Raw genomic sequence first — 24,357 nt, 5'->3', positions numbered from 1 at the left:
CCATCCTTGCCTTTCCCACCCCCGTCCTTGCCTTTCCCACCCCGTCCTTGCCTTTCCCACCCCTGTCCTTGCCTTTCCCACCCCTGTCCTTGCCTTTCCCACCCCATCCTTGCCTTTCCCACCCATCCCTTGCCTTTCCCACCCTCGCATCCCAGGGCGATGCCGCCATCTCGCGGCCCCCGGGCTCACAGGAGGGAGGGAGGGTGGATTTTGTGTGTGTCCTTCAGGGAAATAAATCCTGCGGCCGCTCCCTCGCAGGGGTGTTCCCGGGCTCCTCCTCAGGCTCCTTCCCCCCCGTGCCCAGCCTGCCTGAAAAATCACTCCAAACGCTGCTGCTCCGGGGAACCGCAGGGATGGATGGATGGATGGATGGATGGATGGATGGATGGATGGATGGATGGAGGGCAGTGCTGCCTGGTCTGTCCCCACAACAGATCATTGTTGTCTCTGAGATGCCTTTGATTTCTCAAGGTGTAGAAATTTTTGTTATGTTTGTGGTTAAGGTAGGCGGGGGATGGATCCTGTCCTGTACTCTTCAGCTTCTGTGACAGCTGTAGACAGGGGCAAAGCACAGCCCTCTCTTTTAGGGGCTTTTTTAGCTCAGTGCTGTGCAGAGGGTTCAGTGCTAGTCTGGGACTGATCCCTTACTCCAACCCTTCCTGTCATTTATGCTTTGGGAGAAATATCAAAATTCCACAACGCAAAGGATGAGTGATCCAGGTTCAAAATGCTGTTGTTGAGCAAAATCAGACACAACTGGATACACAGCTCTGAAAGTTTTCAGTGAATCTTGGTTAGTTTTCAGATTCAGCCTCTTGGGCTCTTCTTTGTTCCAACTGTTTAAATTAAGAAGAGTAGAGTAAACATGTAGGATTTAAGTCGAATCTCTGCTGGAAACCACCCCATGTTTTATTAATAAATTGCCCCATGAAATGAAGTGAATAATAGATGAACATAGCTCTGGTGGGACACAAGAACCTGGCACTGGAGTGTGTGTGCAAGGTGATGGGCAGGAATTTATCAAGGTACGAATGGGCTTTGAGCACAAGGTGCTGAAGGTGTAGAAGACCTTGCACAGGAGCAAATTCTGTTGTTTACTTGTGCTGTGTGGTTTGTCTTTCCAAAATAAAAAGGCTGGCTCTGGGCTCTGGTTTGCCTGCTGGGGGTGCAGGAGGAGTCAGGTTTGGACAGCAACAACTCTGGAGCAGGGGACGCTGCTCAGGGGGTGTTTGCAGGCTGTGCAGGAGAGCAGTGAGGAAACTGGGGACACCAGGAGATGCAGCACAACCGTGGATGGAAACCAGACCAGAGGAGTGGACACAGCCACCGAGGAAGCTGCAGGGATCATTCAAGGCTTTCAGGTATGATGTTGTAAGCTTCAATGGTTCACAGTAAGTGAGACCTCCTTTACAGGATTTTTTTTTTTTCCATTGCTTGTCATCCGTGGGGCTCATCTTGCTGCCCGTCCAAAGGAATTTCTGTTTCTGACAAGACTTCCAGCAAGAGCTCCTCCTCAGCCCAAATCCCACACAATTCTTGGATTATGCCACTCACATCAAAAAGTTCTCATGGTTTTGCTCTTCACTGGATCAAAGCAAAGGCTGCTACTGTGAGAACACATCTTATAAGCTGTGAATATTTATTATCAGCTCACAGAGTGGAATTTTGTTGTGCTCCTGTGGGGGTTTTTCATGTTCTTCCCTGAGCTGTGCAAATGAATCGCAGTGTGTGTGTAATATACAGGCATCAGCTTTTTGTTATGCTTTAAACTCTGGTTTAAACTCAGTCAGGAATTGGAAACACATGGCTTTAGTATGTAGAGCTTTTTTACTCCTGAAATGGTAGAACTCTAGTGGCAGCTTCCAGGGACATTCAGTCCAGATTTCAGCGTGCCTTCAAAAGGAGTTGGGGTAAAAGAGCAAATAATCCTGCAGCAAACCTTGCAGTACAGAAATTTGTGATACTTCTTAATCATCTTCAGAGTATTTTGTGGATGTAACTCATCCCCTGAAATCCAATCTCCTCTGGGAGATTTGCTCAATAATAATAATGTTTAGGAGAAGGAATGAACTTGTTTGTAAACTTAGACCAGTTGTGCTAAAATGAGGATTAAATGGGGGAAGAAAACTGGGGAGAATGATGAAATTTTCTAATGCATTTTGAAATGGTTCTTGTTCAAAAATTGGACTACATTTACTAAAATACAAGTAAAAGCCACATAAGGGCAAAGTAAAGGTGTTATAGTCCTCAAATGAGAAAAATTCAAGTCAAATTCACCCAGATGTTTAGGATTTACCCAAAAGGAAATTGAGGCTGAGCAAAGTATGGAGAGAAGCTTGTTTTGCCAAAACCATTTCTTGTCGAGAATTTCTTTGTGTCCTACTTTTTATTTTGCCACAGCACAGAGAAATGTATTATTTCCTGGGTTTTAAACTTTTCTAAACCCATAAAGTGATACCAATTCCTTTACTAGGACAGGGAGAGGAGAAGGATGAGTGCTGTGCAGCCTAATAAGGAATGTAACATTTTTTTTCATGGTGCACATCAATCTGTTTTCCCTACAAAAACACCAAACCAATCCTGCAGCTCTTGCCAAACAGCCTGGCCTTATCTGCTTCTTCAGGAGTTCATTCACAGTTCCAGCCACAGCCACAGCTGACAGTTTGTGTGTCAGGAGTCTGCACTTTCGGTCAGAGCGGAGCTTTCCTGCTGTCCCTGGGACATCCCTGGAGGAGTTATCCCAACACACACCCCCTTGGAGATGTGGCTGTGGTACAGCCCACAGAATTCCAGGTTAAGAAGCCGAGGGATCAGTGTTTGCAGGAGCCACTTTGGAGCTGGATGTGCCCCGAGCAGCGTCTGACCTCAGCCAGGTGAGTGCCTGACTGGTGTTTACTGGGTTTTCACCTTTGTCACAGGGAGAAAACTCTCTGTGTGAACCATAGTGAGCACTTCAGTCAGCACAGGAGAAAATGCTTTGGATTACTTGTGTTTGTTTAATATTTAGTTCTCTCAGAAAGTCACAGCTCTGTGCTAACTCTGAGCCAAACTTTATTGCAGGATTTATTGCCACAGCATGGGTGCTCTCCTTTCTTCTGGGATAACCAGTTTCATTCTACTCTTCTCTCTACAGGCACCCTTTACAGGGGCTAGATTGATAAAGTGTCATTTGATCTCTGCTTGTATAATTCCATTTGCCATCCTGTCTCTGATCTTCCAAAATATTGTCAGTTCTCACCGTGGATTCTCTCACTGTGAAATTCAAGCGGGTGTTTTACTTTTTTTCATTGTTATGGTTCTTGTGAAGGAGACATTTTTGTATTGTATCTAAAATAATTGATCAGTGGATAGATAAAATAATGGAGTGGCCTGATAAGGAATTTCTGATTTGCAATCTCTTTTTTTTTAAGCTAACTTTTATGAAAAGGCAGAATGGAGAGGTACTGGAATTCTGAAGAAAGCTGTTTCCTGTGGTTTCAGCACAAAACCTTGGCTTGAATGAATCAAGTGGCAATGCTGTTCGCATTTTCTTCAGAGCTTTTAATAGATCACTTGACTGGATTAATCTTAATTGTAACAATTGGCATCTAGCGTACTAAATTACTTTTAAAAAAAAATCTAACTGGAATTGTACCTCTCTAATGTTAACTGAAAATGTGACTGATCTTGAGGCTGTACTGGGAGCCACTGATGGACAAGGTTTTTTGAAACATGGAGACACCTGTGCACTTCGGGAAATCCTGAAAGGAGCCACGGGCTTTTGTCTCTGCTTGCAATGGTCTTTAAGAATTTCAGCATTTCATTTCACCTGGAAACCAATCAGCTGGAGGCAAAAGTCTCCTCTGCTGCTAGCCCCATTGCTGTTTTAATCTTTGCCCTTGCCTGAGGAGAGAGAGAAAATGGTTAAAAGTGTTTCACAGGCTGGGATAAACTCCCATGGGAAAGGCAAGGAGGGGAGGGAGGGAGTCCAGCCAGAGTTATCCTCCCTGAATGTGTTCTGCCAGGACTTGGAGTAGTTTTGACTATGAAATCAGCATTGCACTGCTGAACAATCATATACTGATTTGTATTGATTTCAGTCAGTTCTCAAGCTGAGAAGATCCCGCACACCTCTGACCATCAGCCCTACAAATTTGGGGTGCTGCTCATGCCAGATGCAGTTGTTCCCCCTGGGGCACAGTCACCTGCAAGGGCAGCTTTTCTCAGCAGCTGTTTGCTTCTGTGCTCCCATCCTGAAGGGTCAGAAGGGGTTTACTCTTTATCTCACCAGTTCCTGGTAGATAAGAGATAGAGAGGTAGGAGAGAGAACAAGCTGTGAAAATCAGTGCCAGGTTCTTGGCAGGGCTCCTGCTGCACTCCTGGGCTTAGGGAATGTCAGGCTTGGCCCTGAAGCAGCACCCACCCTCTGCAGTGCAATCTAAATCCCAGCTCCCAGCTGAAATGCCACAGAACCTCCCCAGTCCAGTGAGACCTGGAAGAAAAGCCAGGTTAAGCACTGTGCTGTTGCAATACAAGTGTTGTAATGAATTTTGTGGTAGAAAAGCTTTGGTTATTATAGCCTGAGGATTCTGCCAGGCCTTGATGCCGTCCATGAAAGCAAACAGGTTGTGGCCAGTCCTGTTCCTGATGTCCAATTACTCTCCCCCACATTCCTGCTCAGAGGCGATAGGATATGGGCAGATACTCCCAGATGAAAATATGTGTTTTCCTCTCTCAATTTTGTGTGGCAAAACTGCACAGCAGAACAAGGTTGGCACCATCCTGTTTCTGTGAGAAGGCAGATGCTTGTATCTCCTTCCTGTAGCTAATTCTTGAGCTGAGCTAATGGAGAAATCTTTGTATGCCTATAAAAGTACTGAGTTACAGAGGCCATAAAATAGTCAAACTAATCTTATTTTGTTGGAAAATCCAAATACTGGATGAAAGAAGGGCTAATGCTGCACAACCATGGTATCCCCAGAGCCCAGAGCACACAATAAACTTGGTGTTTCACCCAGTCATGGAGAGCATTGCCATCCAAAACTACTGAGAAGCCCTGGCTCACGGTCATTAATACTGGACAGGGTGCTATTAAATTATCCTGTGCAGCAAATTTGATCAAAATTGAATATATTCATACTAATGCACATCCACACGACACAGATTTAACATTGACTTTATACTTCTATATTGGCTTATGCCGAGGAAGAGAGGATATCCAGTCCAGCATAAAGTTAGTGTATTGAGCTGTTTAGAGAATTTGAATGAGTAAGTTTCTCCAGAAGAGGTGCTTCTGCTGCAGCAGTAGCAGCGGAACAGCCAAGGTCATGACACCACAGTGTTTATGAAGTGGAAGCTTTTCAACTGCTTTAAGTTCCCCTGCACCCTTAATACAGATTTGCAAAGTCATTGCATCGTAAGGACCTGTGATCACTCTGCACAGCAAGAGAGAGCAATAACCTTTTCCAGCTGGAGCTCTGGAAGTTCCTTTAATTAGTTTTACAGAAAACCAGTTCAGAGTCATTTAAAGCTTTTGGCTGCAGAGCTGCTTTTTTGGAGGCACTCACGGGTTTGATTGTTCTGAAGCAAACTATGGAGACAGAGATGTTTGGGAAAATACAAAACTATGTTTGCAAACAGTGAAATACTTGAGTCCCTGTTTTGCTGTCATAGTCCAAACAGTGGCTTTGAGGTTTGGTGAGGAGTCAGTATTGAAGGAGCAGAGTTCAGAGCTGGGAGGTTTTTGTGTGTTGTCAAGACAGGCCCACAACTGCAGGTACAAAAGAGAAACCTGACAACCAGGTGTGGGTGGCTGTTGTTCCTGCTAAGGTGACAACTTGGTACGTGCAAATGGACAATAAGCTTAAAACTGGGTTCCTACAATAGCAGAATGGTTTGGGTTGGAAGGGGCCTTAAAGCTCATCTCATTCCACCACCCTGGGCAGGGACACCTTCCACTATTCCAGGTTGCTCAAAGTCCAATCCAACCTGGCCTTGAACACTTCTCTGGGCAACCTGTGCCAGTTCTCAGGAAATCATTTCTTCCTGGAATCCAATCTAAACCTCCTCTATTTCAATTTAAAACAACTTCCCCTTGTCCTATCAGTGTCTGCCCATGTAAAAAGTTGCTCTCCCTCTTTTTTATAAGCTCCCTTTAGGAGCTGAAAGGCTGCTCTAAGGTTTCCCTGGAGCTTTCTCTTGTCCAGGCTGGACCACCTCAGCTCTCTCAGCCTGGGAGGCTACCCCAGAGCATGGAATATGCTGTGTGCATCATTTCTGGCATCCCTCCATGGTCTTCCCAGATGGGGGCTCCTGAGCCAGCAGGAATGTGGGCCTGAGGCTGGGGTGGGCCTGATCTCAGGATCCACTTCTGGAAGAAGCAGTTTCATTTTCAAAGCTGTGTCCATCTGTGGCCTTAAATCCCGCCTGGAAATGCACTTTGCGCATGGAAATTCCTCAGAGTCCTGCAGCTGGAACAGCAAAGTGGGGTGTGTGATAGAATTTATGTTACAACACACCAAGCTCCTCCTTGCAGAGGAGTTTCATCTGGCACTGGGGGCCCTCTGCAGCTGCTTGACCTCTGGGGCTGCAAGGGCTGGCTTTGGTTAAGAAAAACCCAGCCCTGCTGTGCCTGCACCCCTCAGGCCGGGGTGGGAGTGGGAGGGATGGCTTGGCTTGACAGCTGCAAGAACTGCTCTGCCTGAGTTTTTACCCTGCATGTCACTTGGTTACACAGAGTAACAAAACTGGGCTGAGAAGAGGTGGCTTCTGTTCAGGTTTGTGTATTTATTGCATGAATTCAAGGGTAAGGAGGGTGTAGTTATCCCTCACACTCCTGCCTGGACACTCAGTGCTGGTTTTGGTGGATCTCCGGTCTAGCAGCTGGAGGAGAGAAAGGTTAAGACACGGAAATGTGAGTGCAAAGAAACACTCTTGAATAGTTTAGCACTTGAAGCTTATCTTAATGCCCTGGTAAAGACCTGGATATCAAGTGAATGTCCCTTTAATTTATGGCTCTCCTAAGGCCAGGAGGTGGTATTTGCCCAGTGTTGAATGTGATTTAGCCGTGCTCCCCGGCAGAGGAATCATCTCTGAGTATAAACTGTAAGTAAAACTGACATCGTTCCGTGGTCAGGCTGAGGAGGGGACTCTGCACCAGCTCAGCTTCACTCTTCTGCTGAAACCCTTTTCCTAAAAGAATAGGAAACTCTCTGAGAAAACAGAGCAGCAGAGAAAGACTTAAAAGCTCAGAGGTTGGAAGCTCAGTGACATGAGACCTGCTGTACTTCTGCTGAGACCACGGGGGATTGGGTGACCTGTAGAGCTCGTCAGGGCTTTTCCCCCCTTCCTTTCTTCCCTGGAGTGGTCCCTTCTCTCTGCACAGTGGCAGAGTGTCCGTGAGCTGGGGTGCAGTATTTTTAGGACTGTGTTTCTTTGTCCACAGCTCATTCTGTTTCACACGGCAGAGCAGGGAGCCCTGGCAGGGCAGCTGCCAAGCCCTGCACAGTGTTTCCTCAGCACTGCAAGGTTGGAGTGCCAGCTGAACCGGGGTAAAGTTGTGGGTTTGGAGCAGGGGATGCTCTGCTGCTGCGTGTCCTGACTGGAGGAAGGAGTGTGGTTCTTAGTTTGGGCACTTCAGTCATCAACTGAGGGTCAAAAACCAGGAGCTGCTTCAAAAATAAACCTTGCAATGGGAGCCAGGTCTGCCTCAGGCCATGTCCTGGTAGGTGAACACCCCAGGAGAGAAGGGCTCAGCTGTGCTCCTCCATCCGCAGCTCTCAAACCAGCAGGCTGTTGTGTAGAAACTGCGCAGACATTCTCGATGGAGGGCTTTCCAATGAGAAAGAGATACTTTTGATGTGTTTAAAATGGGCAGTTTTGGGTTCCTGTGAATGTGGGTTCCTCCTGATTCTCCAGATGGTGGTTGGACTTCAGTTCAGTGCCTCCTGGGTGGGAGTGAAACATCCAGCAGCCACAATGAGCAGCCCTGGGAGCCTGAAACCCCTAAAACATACTCGAGATGTCACAGGGAGCCTTGAGAGGGGCAGGATAAGAGAGCTGCAGGAAAAGCCTCCTCCTTGTTGGTGTTCTCCTCGTTGAGCACTGCTGTGCAGCCCAGGGTGAGGCAGGCACTGTTTTATCACCTGTGCGTTGCCACAGAACATTCCAGGCTGTTGTGGAATGGAGTGTTAATCCTGGAAGGACTCACGTTCCTGTCTGGCAGATAGAAAGGGAGAAAGGGCAGGGGAATGAGGTCATGAAAGACCTATCTCAATGAATTAGGCAGTGACAAAACCGTCATCACCCAGGGACTAATGTTAGATAGCTCATGGGGAATTTTTAATGATCAAGAATGCCAGTTATCATGAAATAATCTATATCCCACCCAAATTAGTCAAACTATTTTGTTGTGGTCCCTGAGGTACCCCTGTAAAATTGGCAAGTTGTTCTGCACTTGAATTTGAAGAACTGGTTTGTGGGGGGAAGCAAATCTATTTGCCCTGTGTTGGGAGGCCACCTGCCAAGTGAGAGGCCTTGTGACTCTTTTTTGAGGGAGATAAGTAACCAGAAAGTAACAGAATCCCAGAATGGCTTTGGTGGGGAGGGACCTTAAAGCCCATCCAGTCCCACCCCCTGCCATGGGCAGGGACACCTTCCACTATGCCAGGTTGCTCCAAGTTCCATCCAACCTGGCCTTGGACGCTTCCAGGGAGGGGGCATCCACAGTTTTCACTCACAAGAACAAAGACCATGATAAATTTGATGTTTCCAAGTGTTCCTCATTACTCTTCAGTTTTTCTCTCGCTGTGCTCACTTGCACACCTGCAAAAGCTTGGTTTAGCTTCCTGCAGATTGGTGGAATCTCATCCAATTCATGCTGCAGGTGGCTCAAGGAGCACCAGCTGAGCTCACTGCAGCTGGACACAGCAAGTGGCTGCCAGGACAATGTGGTGCCATGCTCCAGAGCAGGATGTTGGTTAATTCAACTTGCATTTGTCTTTATTGCTGTAGGCAAGGAAGGGGAGATCCATCGTTAACTTTAACCTGTGTCCAGAAGGAAGAGGAGAGGAACTGACACACAAGAACTTTCCAAACAGAGTAAGTTCAGATGCTCTCACCACTCCCTCTCTTGAAGTAGATGTAGCATCCCTCATGTCCTCCAAATTTCAAACTGTCCTGAGTGATTTCTGTTATTGATTTCTCATTCGTAAAATGTTTTAGAGCAATTTATTTGAGCTCAGTGGGTGCGACCCACAGTCTGATAGCCAGGATTCTGGGAGTTAAGGTCTGAGAACACATTGTTTGGGTTTTTTTGTTGTTGTTGTTGTGCTTTTTTAAATGCTTTTCATTCTCATCAATTATTTGCAAATATTTTCTCCTTCTGGGAATTTAGTTTGCTGAAATGTACTATAAAGTTCAAAGACAATAGTACAAGCCAAAGTACTGTCACTTAAATTAAGATGGAGAAATGTGGAAATCTGGTTTTGGTTTTTTTAGGCATAAGATTTGGAGTGGATAGTTCAAGCTTTAGTGGCCAGAAGAAGAATGTAGGACAGAAAGATGGCCCAGCCCTTCACATGTGGTGCAGACTGAGAGCCAAGCCTCACTCTGCTACCTTTCCAATCAATTAGACAAAGCAAAATGTTGGGTTTGTGCCTGGTCTGGGCTTTTTCCTGGTAAGAATTCTGTTCAGACAAAAATATGATCCTTACATATAAGATCTTTTTGGGTTTTATACTTTCCTAGTCTTTAACATGATCTAATTTATAATCTGGGTTGTTTTGCTTTATTTTAAATAAATCAGTAATCTCGTTTAGAACAAGTTATATGCTCCCTTGTTAAAGACCAGGGAGTGGTATCAGCCATGGACTTTCAAGAACCTTCATAGCTTGTCCAATATTGATCCTATCTAGACAGGAAGATGTCTTCATCAGTGCAGCTCTTCCGAGATCAGAAGTACCACGAGCTGAAGGGGCAGTGCGTCCAGCAGGGCCGGCTCTTTGAGGATCCCGAGTTCCCAGCCTCAGATGAATCCCTTTACTATGACTCAGCAGCAGGAGGGAAAGTGGAGTGGAAGCGGCCAAAGGTAATGGATGAACTCTTGCTGTCTCTTCCAGCAGAGACACTTCCACCAAGAGGTGTCACAGCAAACCTCTGTTCTGTTGTGAATTGCCGCCTTCTCCCTCAGCTGTTTCAGTTTGTTTTGCTGAAGCCTTAGCCCCAGGTTCTACCCAGAGAGAGTGGAGAGTTTTCTTTTATTGGCTGATGCCATCTCTGGTCTCTGCATGGCTATGCTGAATTCACAGTGGATTTTGCCTCTGACTTGTGTAAAACCTCAATTACCCACCAGTGATTTTCTGTGCCAAAAGAACAGCTATTATCTGTAAGCAACCAAGAATGCTGGTGTCTATTTGCCACTTTTACTGGCATCTTAACAGGAAAACAAATATGTCATTTGCTTTGAATTGTGACTAATGTAGTGGGCATTTCAAATCATTAATACTACCTATAGATGGGGTCTGTTAGTTGATTTGCTCTGAGGTTTTATGCTTCACATGAATTTTAAAATCAGTTCACAGCCATAAGAAAACAATTCAGAAGAACACAAACCCATTCCCAGTCCGGCTTTCTATCAGTGTCATCTGTTCTCTTACTCTCACAAGTGTAATGGAGAGGACAGTGGAAGCCCCTAGCCAGATGCATGCAGTATTTTTTCCCTTAAGCGTGATGAATTTCTCCTTTACTTCACTCATGTCTACTTTTGGGATTAGAGTTAATCTTCTGGAAGGACAAACTTGGGTGTCTTTCTTTAGAAAACATGATGCCAATGTGATGTCCTTCATATGCAGCTGGTGCTGTTCTCTGTCCTCTGTGACAGGGGACAACAGATGAGGCTGACCAAGGCTGGACTGTGTTTGCCAGGATGGCCTGAGACTGCTTCTCTCTTTTGCTGCTTCTTGTTCTTTCCTGATGGTACTCATTCCTCACAGCAGCTTCTCTACTGGAATTTTAATGAGCAGTCCAAGGGTTGCTTTCCTGCTTCCCATTTCAGTTTTCCAAGTAAGACATGAGACCGAAGAATGGGGAGAATGAATTTAGGAAAGAAAAAGAAGACATTCCAGAGTCTGTGGGTTTATTTTCATTTCTGAGCGCTTTCCTGTTTATTGGAGTCTTTCATCCCCTCCTAGAAGGGGAAATGCTGTGCAACCAGTCACGGTGAGGTCAGGAAGAGTGTTTGTTCTTTGTAAGAGATGTGAAGCAAGAGCTAAACTCTAGCCAAGGATGCCATTTTGGGCCATTCTTGTGTGTATGAGTTTGTTCAAGGTGGTGGTCAGTGGTTTGAAGTCTAACTGTAGGTCAGTGATGAGCATTGCATTCAGTTATTACCCACATTAAACATGATGTTAATGTAGGAAACCTCTCATATTAATTAATGTTCTCTTCACATTAATTTCATTCTCATTCATCATGAAACCATGCACAGATTCACCTGACACGCCTGAGATGTTGAACCATATCCCACCAGTGCCTGGCCTCTGCTATTGAGAAGTTCAGAGGGTGAGTTCAGGTGTTGATGCCAACAACACAGAACCATAGAACCTTCTAGGTTGAAAAAGGCTTCTAAGGTCATTGAGTCCAACCCTTACCCTGACACTGCTGAGACCACTACTAAACTATGTCCCTAGCACCAGATCTACACATCTTCTGAATATCTTCAGGTATTTAAAACCACTTCCCTGGGCAGCCTGTTCCAGTGCTTGACAACCCTTTTGGTAAAGAAATTTTTCCTTATATCTAATCTAAACCTTCCCTGATAGGTGTTTTTGCTGGTCTTTCTGAACATTGGGCTCTGCTAATACCCCAGTTCCTCTGAGATAAACCTGTACAATAACAACTGGGCTCAGCACCACCTTTTCAAAGGTGCAGCACCTTCCAGAGTCCTTCAGCTCATGCAGGAAGCCTCCTGGGGAGGTTTTCTGTGGGGAAAAACCTTCTGGTTTGTTGGAAAAAGAGTAGAAAGGTTCCCTCCTGTTAGTGGACATTCTTTCTGCCCACTGATACTAGCATCAGAGCCCATCCTGCTCTTTTCCTGTGATTTCCCTGGAGTTTGCCCCCTCTGCCAGGCTGAAGTGGGGCTGGGGGCAGCTGTGTCCTGCCAAGAGGCAGGAGAAGCCTCTGGCCTGGCTCTATCTGGGATGTCCTGGACCACCTGTCCTGCTTAACTCCTTTCCGAGGCAAACACTGCCTCTCTGTGGTGGTCCTGCTCAGCATGGGCTGAAAACACCCAGGAACGACCGTCACTGCTGAATGGATACTTTGTCTTATTTTTAACTAAACCTCGGGTTTGTGTGAACGTTTTCACTGACCTCGCAAAAAGGATGGAATCTCAAGGACATCTTTGTCAGTGTTAAACAAACAGCAGAGGTCCCCCAAGCAGGGCAGGCAGGCATGTGAGGAAAGAGTGGGTAAGCTTGCTTCAGAGATAAACAGCATTCTTTAGTTCTTCATCAAGGAAAATAGTCTGATCCGACAGAACGAGGCTCTTATCATGTGCTTTCCTGGTTTCCCCGCTTGACCCTGGGTTTTATGAGCCCTGATTCTGCTTTGATCTGCATCTTCTCCTTATGAAAGGGCTGTGATTGCACCCTTATGTTCTGGGAAGACAGAGCTGCTTTGTGTTCAGGAAGACACCATGAGACAGGGCTGCTGAACTGCTTCCCAAGAAGCCCCTCCTGTGTCCCAGCCCACAGGAGGGACACTGCTCTGCTCGATTAAATTCCCATTAACTCCAAAGGTCAGATACCTGGCTGAAGGTGGAGAGTTGCATGTGCACAGCCCAGTGCCCTTTTTCCTAGAAACACTGCATGCCATGGGCCCCATTCTCCACCCTTCTCACTAGTTTTCCAGCATTTTCAGGGCTGGAAAATTTCATGCAGTTGAAAAGTCCAGGAAATGAGGCACTGTTGTGTTCTGGGATGACACAGTCCTAGGAATAAACAGAACAAGTGTCTCCCCACTTCCCAAACTGGGGAGTGTGGGATGAGCCGGTTGGTGATTTATCCAGGACCGAGGTGCCAGAGAATTCAGGAGTTCTGACTTCTGCACCTTCACGTGTTTACTGGAGGCAGCACCAGCTTTTGTTTGCTTCTAACTGGTGGAAGACGATTTGCTGTCTCGGGAGCTGAAACATCTTCCCATTTAAAAGTGCTGATTTGAACCCTAAACCCTCCCCTACCTTGCTACCTGTTTAAAATTTTGCTCTCATTTGGAAGGCAGAGGAAGCTTGGGGCAAGTTCCTGTGTGGGCACTTATTCTGGTTGAGCTTTAGAGATTTTGCATTAATGTTCTTTATTCACCAGTGGCAGGACTTGTGGTCTCGGTGTCCTCCAGAATATTTAACAGTAACCCAGTTTTCATAAATTTCATGGAATGAGGGTCATGAAAGACTTGGCTGTAAGCACGCTTGGGTTAAACGTCCCTCAGATGCAATGCTGTTCATCAGTTAATTCCTCTGTCTCCTCTGTAGCTGTGTCACTGCAGTCTAACCCTGTTTTCCAGTCTGAACAAGACCAGAGACATCTGCTTATGTTTGGGACTCGTGTGGAGCCCAGTGGTGCCTGCAGGAGAGGGAGGTGTCCTGGCACTGCGTCAGGCTTTGAGCAGTTGCACTACCACTGCAAGAGCGGTTTTGGGGCATGGAGTGGAGTGACAGCTTATCACACCCTGGGATATCTGCCAGGATGGGGCCTGGGGGGAATCCAGAGCTGCAGGAGAGTGGACATTAAAGGGGAATACCATCAGCTGGCACGGCAGCGATGTGCACTCAGTGTAGCTGCACTGCTGCCTTCAGTGTGGCGAAGCGATGGGATTGTAGCAGCCCCTGTGAACAGTAACACTTGCCTGGTTTGCCAGATCCCCTCTCCATGCTCCCAGCTCCCTGCTGGAGTGTGGCTCTTGGTTCAGTGATCACTTTTTCAGATCTGAATGTGCCTTTTTAATTCCTTCAGCCACTTTTTTCCAGTTAAAAATATGGGGTGACAGCCATGTTCTTGCTCAGTCAGAAGAGGGGTCCCTCCCCACATCCCCTCGTCACCCCTCAAACTTTGCAGGATTTAATTATTGTTTTCTTGAAAAAAATACTTATTCTGCAAAGGCTAAATGTACTGAAACAGCTAAAGTTTAGGCTTGTTTCCCTGCCTATCCCAGAATTGTTCACATTTCTCTGCTGTTGGTGGTTATTGACTCTTGTTCAAGCGTAGGTAAACACAAGTTGCAAAGCTCTGTGTGCTGTGACATTTGTGTTTGCACTGAAAATAATGGCACATATGGCATCTGGGAGGTGACGAAATGTGTTTCAAAGAGTGGTGCTGAGCTTTGAAGGAGCTCACAAATCCTTTTATGTGCCTCAAGCAAAGCTGGGGACACAAAGGTGGTTTCAGGTTGTAGGCTGTGTGAGCCAATGTCTTGCAGTTTGTTTGTTTGCTGTGCTTCTCTGGGCCCTGTTGGTAGCAGAAAAGGGCTGTGAAAGACTCAGCCTTGCACTAAGACGAAATCAGTCCTAAGTGGCTTTTTTTCCTTATGTGTTTGTCCCATCCTGGATCTCAACACCATGGATGTTGTCCTCCACATGCTCCAACATCCTTCAGTGGGTGACTTTCAGACATTCACTCCATGAGTGCAGCTGTACAGGGCTACTGGAGGATTTTAGGACTTCCTAGATGACACTGGTGATCATTTTAACAGGCCCTTTTGTATGCTGTAATTAGCTGTGATTACACGAGTGCAGTGGCAGGGAGGCTGTTTGCCATTGTTGCAAATAGTTCTTCTCCTTGCCGTTAAAAGCAGATTTAGCTTGTGACCTTCAGCTACAGCTCATTACCTGTGGCAAAGTTTTAAGTCAGATATTTCTCTGTTAACTGCATGTGTGTGTATATAAAGAGAATGATTGCAGTGCACCTTAATTTTTATAGAAGGGCTTAAGCCTTGCAGGCTCAAAAGTGCTATAAAAGGTCATAGGCAAAGTAGGCTCTGACCTAAGTTTAAACCCTTCATCTTAAAGAAATAGGAGAGCTATTAAGAGCTAACCTCTGGGAAGCAGTCTGCCCTGGAAGATAATCAGAGAGATTGATGGGGAGGTTTCTGTACACATTAATCGTGGTTTTAAGGTTAAAATTGTGGAGGCAGGGACCGTGGAGGCAGGGACCATGTAGCCCTCCAGACGTGATGTTAGCATGGAGAGGGTGGGTGAGGGGACAACAGGCAGCTGGGAAACCACCAGAAGAAGAAAACTCATAAATGATGGTGAAGGATCTTTTCTTTCCTCGTTAAGGACGAACCGTGTACCCCAAACCTCCTGCAAATGGAGCCTGGCACTGCTGCACGTTTGAGGGGAGCTGTTCCAGCACCCTGCGTGCTCGGTGCTGTCGAGCTGAGCTGCAGCCATCTGTCCCTCTCGTGCAGGTGCCGATCTGCAGAGCAGGAGGAGCAGCTTGCCAAGGGCTGGCTGCTCCCTGCGATGGGAGGAAGGACGCGCGGCTCCCGGGGAGGAAGGCGTTAAATCCATCCCAGCTGCTGGAGCTGCGATGTTGGCACGGCTCCCGAGGATGCAAGTGGCAGCACAAAAGCATGCTCCTCACACGCGTTGCCGTGGCAACTGCACATTCAAACGGCAGGAGGGGCAGCGGCATCCTGCAGGAGATGATGCAGTTGCAATTAAGTGGAATTGTCTTCACGTTGTTGGAATTAATTTTGAGCCGGGAGGGTGATGGGTGCACGTTATGGGTAGAGCAATGAGCTGCCCCCCCCCGTCTGAGATGCCGGGATAGGTAGGGTTTCATCGTGCTCTGTGTTTCTTTAAGGGTAAAATTAGTGCTGGCACTTGGCTTCTGGACCTTGGGTTTTTGGGGTTTTTTTGTTGTTGGAGAGACTAAAAATCTGCCTCGAGGGCTTTGTTTGTTTAATGAGGGTAGGTTTAGTGGAGTGAGTGATCGTCTGTACAGCTATTGCTGTTCTTGCATCCTGGTGATCCACAGGCTGGAAATGTAGGCTTTACAAAGATCCCAGGGACGAGTCCAAAAGTAGAGGGTAAGGTCTTTCAAATCCAGGTCAAAACAAGCCTTACCTTTCCTGTGTGGCTGTAATTCTGGATCAGCTGGATTCAGAGTCTGCTTTCTTGTTGTCTTATTTGGTGAAATCGGCTGATTTGGATCATTTTCTCCAGCAGCTGGAAATGTAATGTCATTTTCAAGGGAAGTGGTGGCCACCTGGTTTTCCCTGGTGTGATGAGACAGAGGAGGTCAGCTGTGATTTGGTGCATGAGACACACGGGAATTCATTGAAATTCAAAACTTTCTAAAGCACTTAGCTGCCAGGATTTTGGAGGGGATGTTGAAATCTAAATGTAATCTAAATAAGAGTGCTAATAACTCAACTAGATGTGCTGATCAGAGATCAAAAAGGTAACTGGAACCCATTGGAACTGGAATTCTCATTTTGCCAACCAGGAATGGAAGTTCTCATAGAAGGCATCACGATAGAATAACACTGACACTTTTACTGCTACCCTAATATGATCCTGTAATCATTTGGAAATTAATTATAGTCCTGGCTGTTCTAAGCAATTGGTCTTTTTGAAGAGTGCACACATTTTGTAAAAACGGAGGGGAGGAATGACAGCTTTTTTTGCGGGGGGTAACTACTGGGTTAAAATACTTTTTGGCTTTAATTTTAATGTTGCAACTTTTCCCCAAATATGCTAATAAAGCTGAAATATTTCTTGGAGGCAAGGAAACATTTTTCAGCTCTAAAGAGCCTTCCCTTGTTGGTCTTTTAAGGTACTTGGAACAGCATGTTCTGATGGTGTCCAGCCAAACACTTCACTGAAAACATTGTGGGCTTTGTTTTGTTGTTTTCCTTCTCCCATTATTATTTTCTCCTAAGGTTTTGAGGTTGGGTTGTTTTATTTTTTTTTGCTGAACGTATTCTGAAAAGAGAATGTGACACCTTCTAGCACCCTGGCAGGTGAAGGTAGGGAGCTCCAGACAGCTGTTTTCATCCAGTCCCTTGCCCTTGCTTGGCCAAGAAGTAGCAAAGGTGGGGTTTTTGGAGTGTGTGTTTGTGTGTTTCACAACTGGGAGGTTCGTTTGGGCTTTTTTTTCACAGCTGGCTGGAAAAAGAAGAACCAAACAGGAGGATTTTTGTTACATTAGGCATGTAAAACGTGCTTGACAGCTCACAACATCTGAGAGCAGCCTCCTGAGGAACCACAGAGGCTCCAAAGGAGTCTCCTGAGTTCCAGCATAACATTGTTATTCGTGTGTTCTTGTTAGCTAATCTCTTACAGAGCCAACACCTGTAGTGCAAAGGGAAGGGCCTTTATTGCCACAGCAGAAGAGACAGCTGCCACAAGACATACCTTGTTGAACATAATAAAAATATATAATAATCCCTTGAGGAAATGTTACGTTGGTGCCAGGAAAAGGGGATGGGAGGGTTTAAATGCCCAGAGCATGGCCACTGTGCTAATTCATGTTCAATATGACACTGATCCTTTCCCAGTGGCAGTGACATCTCTGCTGCAAGCCCTGCCTCAGCTCCTGCAGGTGTTCTGCTATCACCAGACAAACTGGAAAATGTGTGTTGACTTTGTCTGCAGGTTTGGCTTATTCATATTCTCAAGCAACCTTTGTCACCAAAGCCTCAAAGTAGTAATTAACAGGCTTGTCTCTGGAAATTTGCTGTGCATTGGACCCTGAGAGAATCCTGTTAACAGCAAATATTTCATAGTGGATTGTATTTTGCCTAAAGAGAATTTTAAATTGAACAATATAAACTTCGCATACAATGATCAATTTCTCCAATGTAAACCCCCAGCAAGCTGAAATCTTGACTCATTTGCAACAGCATTTCTGTCTGTGATGAGACCAACCCAATTTCTAACACAAATGTAAAGCCTGTATGATGGGCTGTGAGGGCATGAACCCAGAGCAGGCAGGCAAGGATGTGTTTAAATGCATATATGCACATGGATGTGTGCCCATGACATGGGGCAGGGACTTGGGAAGCAGGATGCTGCAGTGGCAAGAAGGGTGAAGCAGCACTTTGGACTTGCATTGTCACCCCAGGGCAACTCTGTGGCGTTTGGAAGGCAGGCAGAGACCCAGAATCTGTGCTGTAGGATTTGAGTGGTGGTAGCTCTATAAGGGGAATTTAAAAATTCTTTCTGTGCTAAGAGTAGTGATGGGAAAGAGGGTGGGTCCAAGGAGAAGTCACTGGACAGAGCAGTCACCAGACACAGAGGGTTGGTGCAGATGTGTTGTTAAGCACTTCCTTTCCCAGCTGTTTTGTTCCTGGAGCCAGGAAGTGGAGCAGAGCTGTGTGTGGTGCCCCAGGACTCCTCTCACACAGCCAAACAAACAGGGAAGGATCTCTTAATTCCCTGAATCCCTCCCAGCAGTTATTGCTGGCAGGGGCTGGGATTCCACTCGGGGGGGGTCATGTCCAGCTGTGTGACCCTTGTCCATGTCCCATATTCCTGGGCCACAGTCTGCAGGCCACATCCAGGCTGAGGTGAGCACAGTGTGCTGTGGCTCTAAACAAGAAGCTCCAAGAAGCTGATGAGATTTCATCCAGATGGGCTCTGTTTCTGTGCCTGTGAAGGTCCTACAGAAACAGGATCAGGAGTTCCATGTTGTTCTAGGATTTTGTGTCTCTCCTCACCTTTCTGCAGGTGATGCCCAGCTCTGGCCGAGTGCTTCACCCTGCACAGACCTTGTGTGTTCATTTGGAAAAGGAAAATGTGGGAGAACACAGTGCTCCAGGACTTGGGAGGGCCTCACTTTTTTTGAGATGGGTGTGTAATTTATGAAGCTCTATTGAGACTGACACAGATACTGTTTTGTTCTCTTGAGGATGTTATTTTAAGAAAGCATCCTTTACTGAACAATAGACACTTATAAACATAGTTTAACTCACTTTTATTCCCACCAGTGGTATAAGCTGGTACACCTCAATATTAATATCAGGGGTTTTGGTCCCTGGCCCCTTTCAAAGTTTTGGGAATGTCACTGTGCTCTGTTTGTCACCTCGTCTGTCCCCCAACAGGCTGAGTATGGGAGGCATCATGAAAACATCGCTTGGCACGTTTCCATCTTGGTTTCTGACTGGATAAAACATTCCTCCCATAATATTTTGTCCTTAATGATTTCAGCTGGGGAAGTTGTGACATGTTTCTTCTTGGAATTGCCAAAATGTTCCCAGAATCGAGCTGTTGCTCACCCTTATTCTGTGAATTCCATTATTTTATTTTTATTTTGCCTGGAAGGTCTTGCTAAGATGGGGCTTGGCCAGAAGAAGAGATGAGCAAGGAGCTATAAAGCCTTCAGGTCTGACCTCTCCAGTACAGTCTGGTGACTGAGTGGGCCCCGTATGACATCAATTTGATGGCTCAATCCTGTTTCTGGGGTCACCTCCGAAAATTCTTTGGTTTTAGTTGTGCCTTTCTTTGCTGGCTGTGTCATGACAGGAAGCAAAACCGCACAGTGGCTCCTGGCAGCATCCCTGCCCTCCCCACTCCAGCAGCTTTCAGAGGAGCTGGGGGTGCAGTGGATATCCTGGCACACAGCTGCATCCTTCCCCCCTCATCTGGCAGGTACCAGGGCAGTGTGAGGCACGAGTTCCCATTTTTTGTGGTGATACCCTTGGATACACTCACCCTTCCATGAGGGCTGCGTTTATTTCCATAGGATGAAGTGGCAGGGTTTGGAAAGTGGCAACTTGCTCAGTGGTATTATTCACCCAAGTCTTCCAGGAATATAATTAAAGGCAAACATTTGTAAATGACGTGCATGCTTGCCAAGCACACAGCTCTCCAGATGCTGGTATTTTGTTATCATCTCTCTTGGCACTTTTTCCAGTTGATATTTCCCTCCCTCAGATAGGATGAAGGCTTTCTTATGTTGTTGTGGTTGTTTCCTGTAAAGAAAAGGAATATTAAACGACCTCGATGTCATTTCTAGAATATAAACATTACAATTCCAAGGCTCTGAATGTTTCTTTAAAGTTTAAAATGTCAGGTTTTATTTAGCTGGTTCAGTTGTCATTAGATGAAAATTGGTTTCTCAAACAGCTTCTGTTTGTCCTGAGGCGATGTGGTGATGGTAAGAATGACATGGTAAAATTTAGTTTGAGACTGTAAAACAAAAAGCCTGAGGATCATATCCCCAGCCAGCATAAGTCTCCTTACAGTAATTGTTAGTTCACTGATGTAGTCTTCCAAGAGAATTAAATGTCTGACTTCTCTGAAGGAAAAATTACAGCCTAAACGTGCCAGTTGCAAAGGAAATTGAGGTATTGTTCTGTCAACGCTCTTCAGCTAGAGTGGAAAGCATCCACATCCAAAAAATGCTTTCTGTGTGAAGAGCTTCGTGCTTTTCTCATATTATTTCCATATTTAAAAGGGTATTTGGGATGAGCAGAGTCCTGGAATTTGAGGTTGAGTAAGCCATTCTGTCTTAGATTTGCAGAGTAATTTGTTTGAATTTCATGCTGTGTCCCTGTGATCTAAATGCATGTTTCCTTCAAGATTAATTCCGTTTAAAGATTAAATAAATATGTATGTTTTCTTGGCTGAAAAGAAGCTTTTAAAAATCCTTCACAGCTGAAAGAACCTTTTAGAATTGTCTTGCCTGTATGTGGCATTGTTTCTAACTTAATCACAAAGGCTAAAACATTTTGAATTTACATCTTTTCCAGCTTTCAGGAAATAAAATGTCCTTCCTCAGGAGAAATACACATTTTGTTCAGAGCAAGTGTTACCTTCTGGTTTTCATGCACTGAACTTTGGCCAGTGCTGCAGGTGGCAGAGGCCACCTTGACCTTCTCCGGAGCATCAGGAAATGGGATCTGTGTCTGGAGCTGTCCAGAAGCCATCTGGGCACTGCCTGCTCCAGTGACCCTTCCTGAGCTTGGGAGGTGGACAAGTGGCTCCCTGAGATCTGGTTAATAAAGTGTCTGTGCTGTATAAAGCTCATTGAGGTCTGAGTTTTGCCTGGAGACAGCACTTTCTAGTCTGATACAGTGAATAATTATCAAAATAGGGTTGGTTTTTTTCCTAAGACTGTACTAAATCTCCAGTCCTGTGATGATGAGCAAGAAATTAAATCTCATTTAGCAATGATCCACCTGTGGGCTGAGCTTTGGTCTGCAAGTTTGGAGTTTTATTGCTGCTGTGAGTTTACTGCTGGTGGAAGCACTTGCAGAACTGATAAAAGGCAAAAATTCAGGGATTTGCTCTCCCTGGGTCAGTAGGATAACCCTATAGATAATCCATTTGCAAAGATTTTGTGCAGAGCTGCATTTGCTGTGCATGATCACTGCTGCCTGTTTCCTCCTCCCCCCCCCAGATAAAGGGCATTTAAGCCTTGGACATCTGATTTTCCTCCCTAAATGGAGATGTGAATGCAGTACCTCATCCTCTGGCCTCTCCTCCCTCATCCTTCACTCACTGACTGCTCTCCACGAATAAAACTCCTCAGAAGTGATAGCTGCCTAAAAGCTGCTTTTCACATTTGGGCACATGATCTAACTGGTAAAACAGCTGGTGTCTGGACTGTAAGAGGAATAACTCAAATGTAATCCAAATATTTCAGATGTAATCCAGCCATGGCATTTCTCATTCCTGGTCTTAACGAGCACATTCGTTTCCCTAAAAGCATGATCAACGTCTCGTGAGCCAAACCAAAGCTGCATCAGCCTGTGGACAGAGGTGGATTGAGGGGACTTGCACCTCTGCTTGTTTAAAGCAACATCAGCCCTTGCTTTAGCTGAAGTGATGATGATTTACAGCTGAGCATCTGCCCTGCAGCTCTGCATGTGGATGGAGTGAAATCTGTAGCACTCGGGGGGGGAGGCTGTGCTTGGAAGACACAGGGAGAGCAGGTTAAGCTGCTTCGGCAGACATTCCAAAATGTGCAAAAAATTAAGAATGAACATCCCTCTGATGAGCATAATGGCTGAACTGTAAATGCTTGTGTTGTAAGACAAGGGAAAAGCAGCACTGGCAAACCTCAACTTTATTAGAAACAGGCCCTTCTCCTTGAGGAGAAGTCTTTTGAGAGTTAAGAAATGTTTCTCTAGGTTTTTCACTGACTTGACTTTAGCTGTTAGTCCCTGATTAAATAAAGATGATGAAGTTCTCACAGCAATTCCTAAATATTCATAGAGCACCTTCATCTTTAAAGGAAATTTTGTGGTGATTTGAAAGCATAACAGAAACTGGAGGTCTGAATCCGTTTTGTTTTACCCAGAGTGTAGCTTCAAACCTGTAACTCCAAATCAAACACTTTGTGTTATCTGGGAAGTGTTGTGAGACTGGTATGAGATCTCATACAGGGTTTTCTGAAAAGAGGAATGGAAAAATCTTTTAGTGACTGTACCATTAGTTTAGGATTGTCCTAATTTCATTGTGAAGTCTTCAGTTGGACACAGAAGCTCTTCTACACTTCAATTTTTCATTAAGGCTATTTTTGTTAGTTCCATCTTGTGATTGGTGGTGCATATTTGCATTTACAATACACATTTAGGGAAGATGGACTTTCTCGTTAAGTCATTTAAAAATATTCTATATATGAATCAAAATCTATGTATCTAATATTTTTTTCAATGGGGAAATTATTCCATTAACTACTGATAAAGGGATTAATGTTGTTAAATCATCTGTGCTTTTTTTTTTTAATTATGTTTGTATTTCTTTGTGTGGCACTTCTGTGGCTCTGCTATGATTACTACAAGCCATGAAGTCTGCTTTTAGCATCTGGCAACAGTTTGGGGTTTGTGAGCATGGAAGATAACAGGGTGAATATTCCTGTGGCTGCCAGTAGTCATTGCAAAAGATAACAGGGAGATTATTTGGATTCCCCAGATTTCTAAGCTGGTAAATCAGAAGGGTAATTTCTCTGTGAAGGCAGTGATGTTAGTGTTTAACAAAGGAATTTGTCTGAAATGAAGTGGTGAATTCAAATCAGAGTATTTAGATCATATTGGGAAAATCAAAAATAAGCTCAAGAGCTACAGAAAGAAACAGCATGGTATAAATAAGAAAAAAAGTTTCCTACTGTGTCTTTGCAAGCAAGGAGTCTCTTAAATGTCTGAACAATTTAATCACGAAGTTGAAACTCACTGTGCTTCAACTGGGATAAAATCATGACCAAGTAAATATTCTGGCTAGAGCCTGACAGGCTGAGTCCTCCCAGGCAGCCAAAGGCTCTTGCCCATGGATGTGTCTGACTGAATCTGCTCTAGTCTTTGTTTTGGGTTGAAGCAGAAGAGAATCCAAAATTAATTATCACTAATGGTGCTAGGAAACTCATTGAATATCCAAACAGTGGTAGAGCTCCACATTTTCACAAGGCCTTAAGTGGTTAAAGCAGCCAGGTTCCTCTGACTTTTCAATGGTTTGGGCATTTAAGTTGCACAATAATAACAATATCCAAAGGCAGAGGTTGTAAAAACATTAAAGCATATTCAGACTGGTTTATCCTGGAAATTCTCTTGAGGCTGGAAAGAAGAAATCCTCAAGATCACTTTGTATAATAGCGCCTTATCCAAACATATTTAATTCATTTTAGTCCTCTAACAGCCATCTGTGCAAGACAAAAGAACCTACATGGAGGGAGAAGCATGTGCTTGAGTGCCTGGCAGATACAACAACGGTGATTTTGCTTAATAATCTTACTTTGGAAGTCACTGGTGTGGGTTTTTCAGTTTCACCACTTGAAACTGAAGAGACTCACATGCTGATAGCTTTATTGCTAAATGAAAATCTTCCCAAGGCAAGCTCTAAGAAGATGTTTTAGAGATAGAAGCTGCTGTTTGTTTTCGAGATGTGTAAATAAAACCCTTCCTGGTGGTTACTGTGAAGATGACACACAGATTTGGCTGAGTCAAAAAAGTGCTTTCAGTATTCAGGAGTAAAATGAATGCTGCTGTGGCGCTTTTGAGGCAGTATTTTTATAGCTTAGAATTGGAACTCCCTGTGTTCCTGAAAGACGAATACTCTGGTTTACATCTAAGGCTGATCTTTGCCAGAAAGGATGTCCAGAGTAGAATTTTAAGTCTGATATGTGTCATATTGGGACAGAGACCCTCCCATAGACTCTGACCTTCATAGGCTCAGCAAAACTGTGTTGTGCTGGCTAGAATAAAATTTCTATTGAAAACCAATTCAAAATCCAAAATTTGATATAGCTCAACTCATCTAACAGTCTAGGAAGCTTGTGTCTTATGTTCAGGGCTTTATCTCATTTTACAGCTCCTCTTTTTATGTTAAGAAGCAAACATCTAGTCCAGAATGGTGTGGGCTGGATCACAATCCCAAAA

General features: G+C 45.0%; 1 protein-coding gene across 4 annotated transcripts in view; it reads left to right on the top strand.

The window, feature by feature from the left end:
* The first annotated feature begins 1,214 nt into the window (after positions 1–1,214).
* The window catches only part of CAPN6 (calpain 6), a 50,600-nt gene continuing 27,457 nt past the window's right edge, over positions 1,215–24,357 (top strand). The window contains exons 1-3 of one of the 4 annotated variants that reach the window (XM_032124307.1): positions 1,215–1,361; positions 8,992–9,078; positions 9,894–10,066. In XM_032124307.1, the coding sequence (XP_031980198.1) occupies positions 9,902–10,066 (165 nt within the window). In that variant the 5' untranslated portion in view covers positions 1,215–1,361; positions 8,992–9,078; positions 9,894–9,901. Of the gene's footprint in view, positions 1,362–2,601; positions 2,874–6,675; positions 6,756–7,014; positions 7,084–8,991; positions 9,079–9,893; positions 10,067–24,357 lie in introns of those variants that run through there. The other 3 variants (XM_032124306.1, XM_032124308.1, XM_032124309.1) reach the window with 3 other exon arrangements.

The sequence above is a fragment of the Corvus moneduloides genome, chromosome 14, assembly GCF_009650955.1.
Source record: "Corvus moneduloides isolate bCorMon1 chromosome 14, bCorMon1.pri, whole genome shotgun sequence".
NCBI classification, from domain to species: domain Eukaryota; kingdom Metazoa; phylum Chordata; class Aves; order Passeriformes; family Corvidae; genus Corvus; species Corvus moneduloides.
This window is presented reverse-complemented; position numbering and strand designations above follow the sequence as displayed.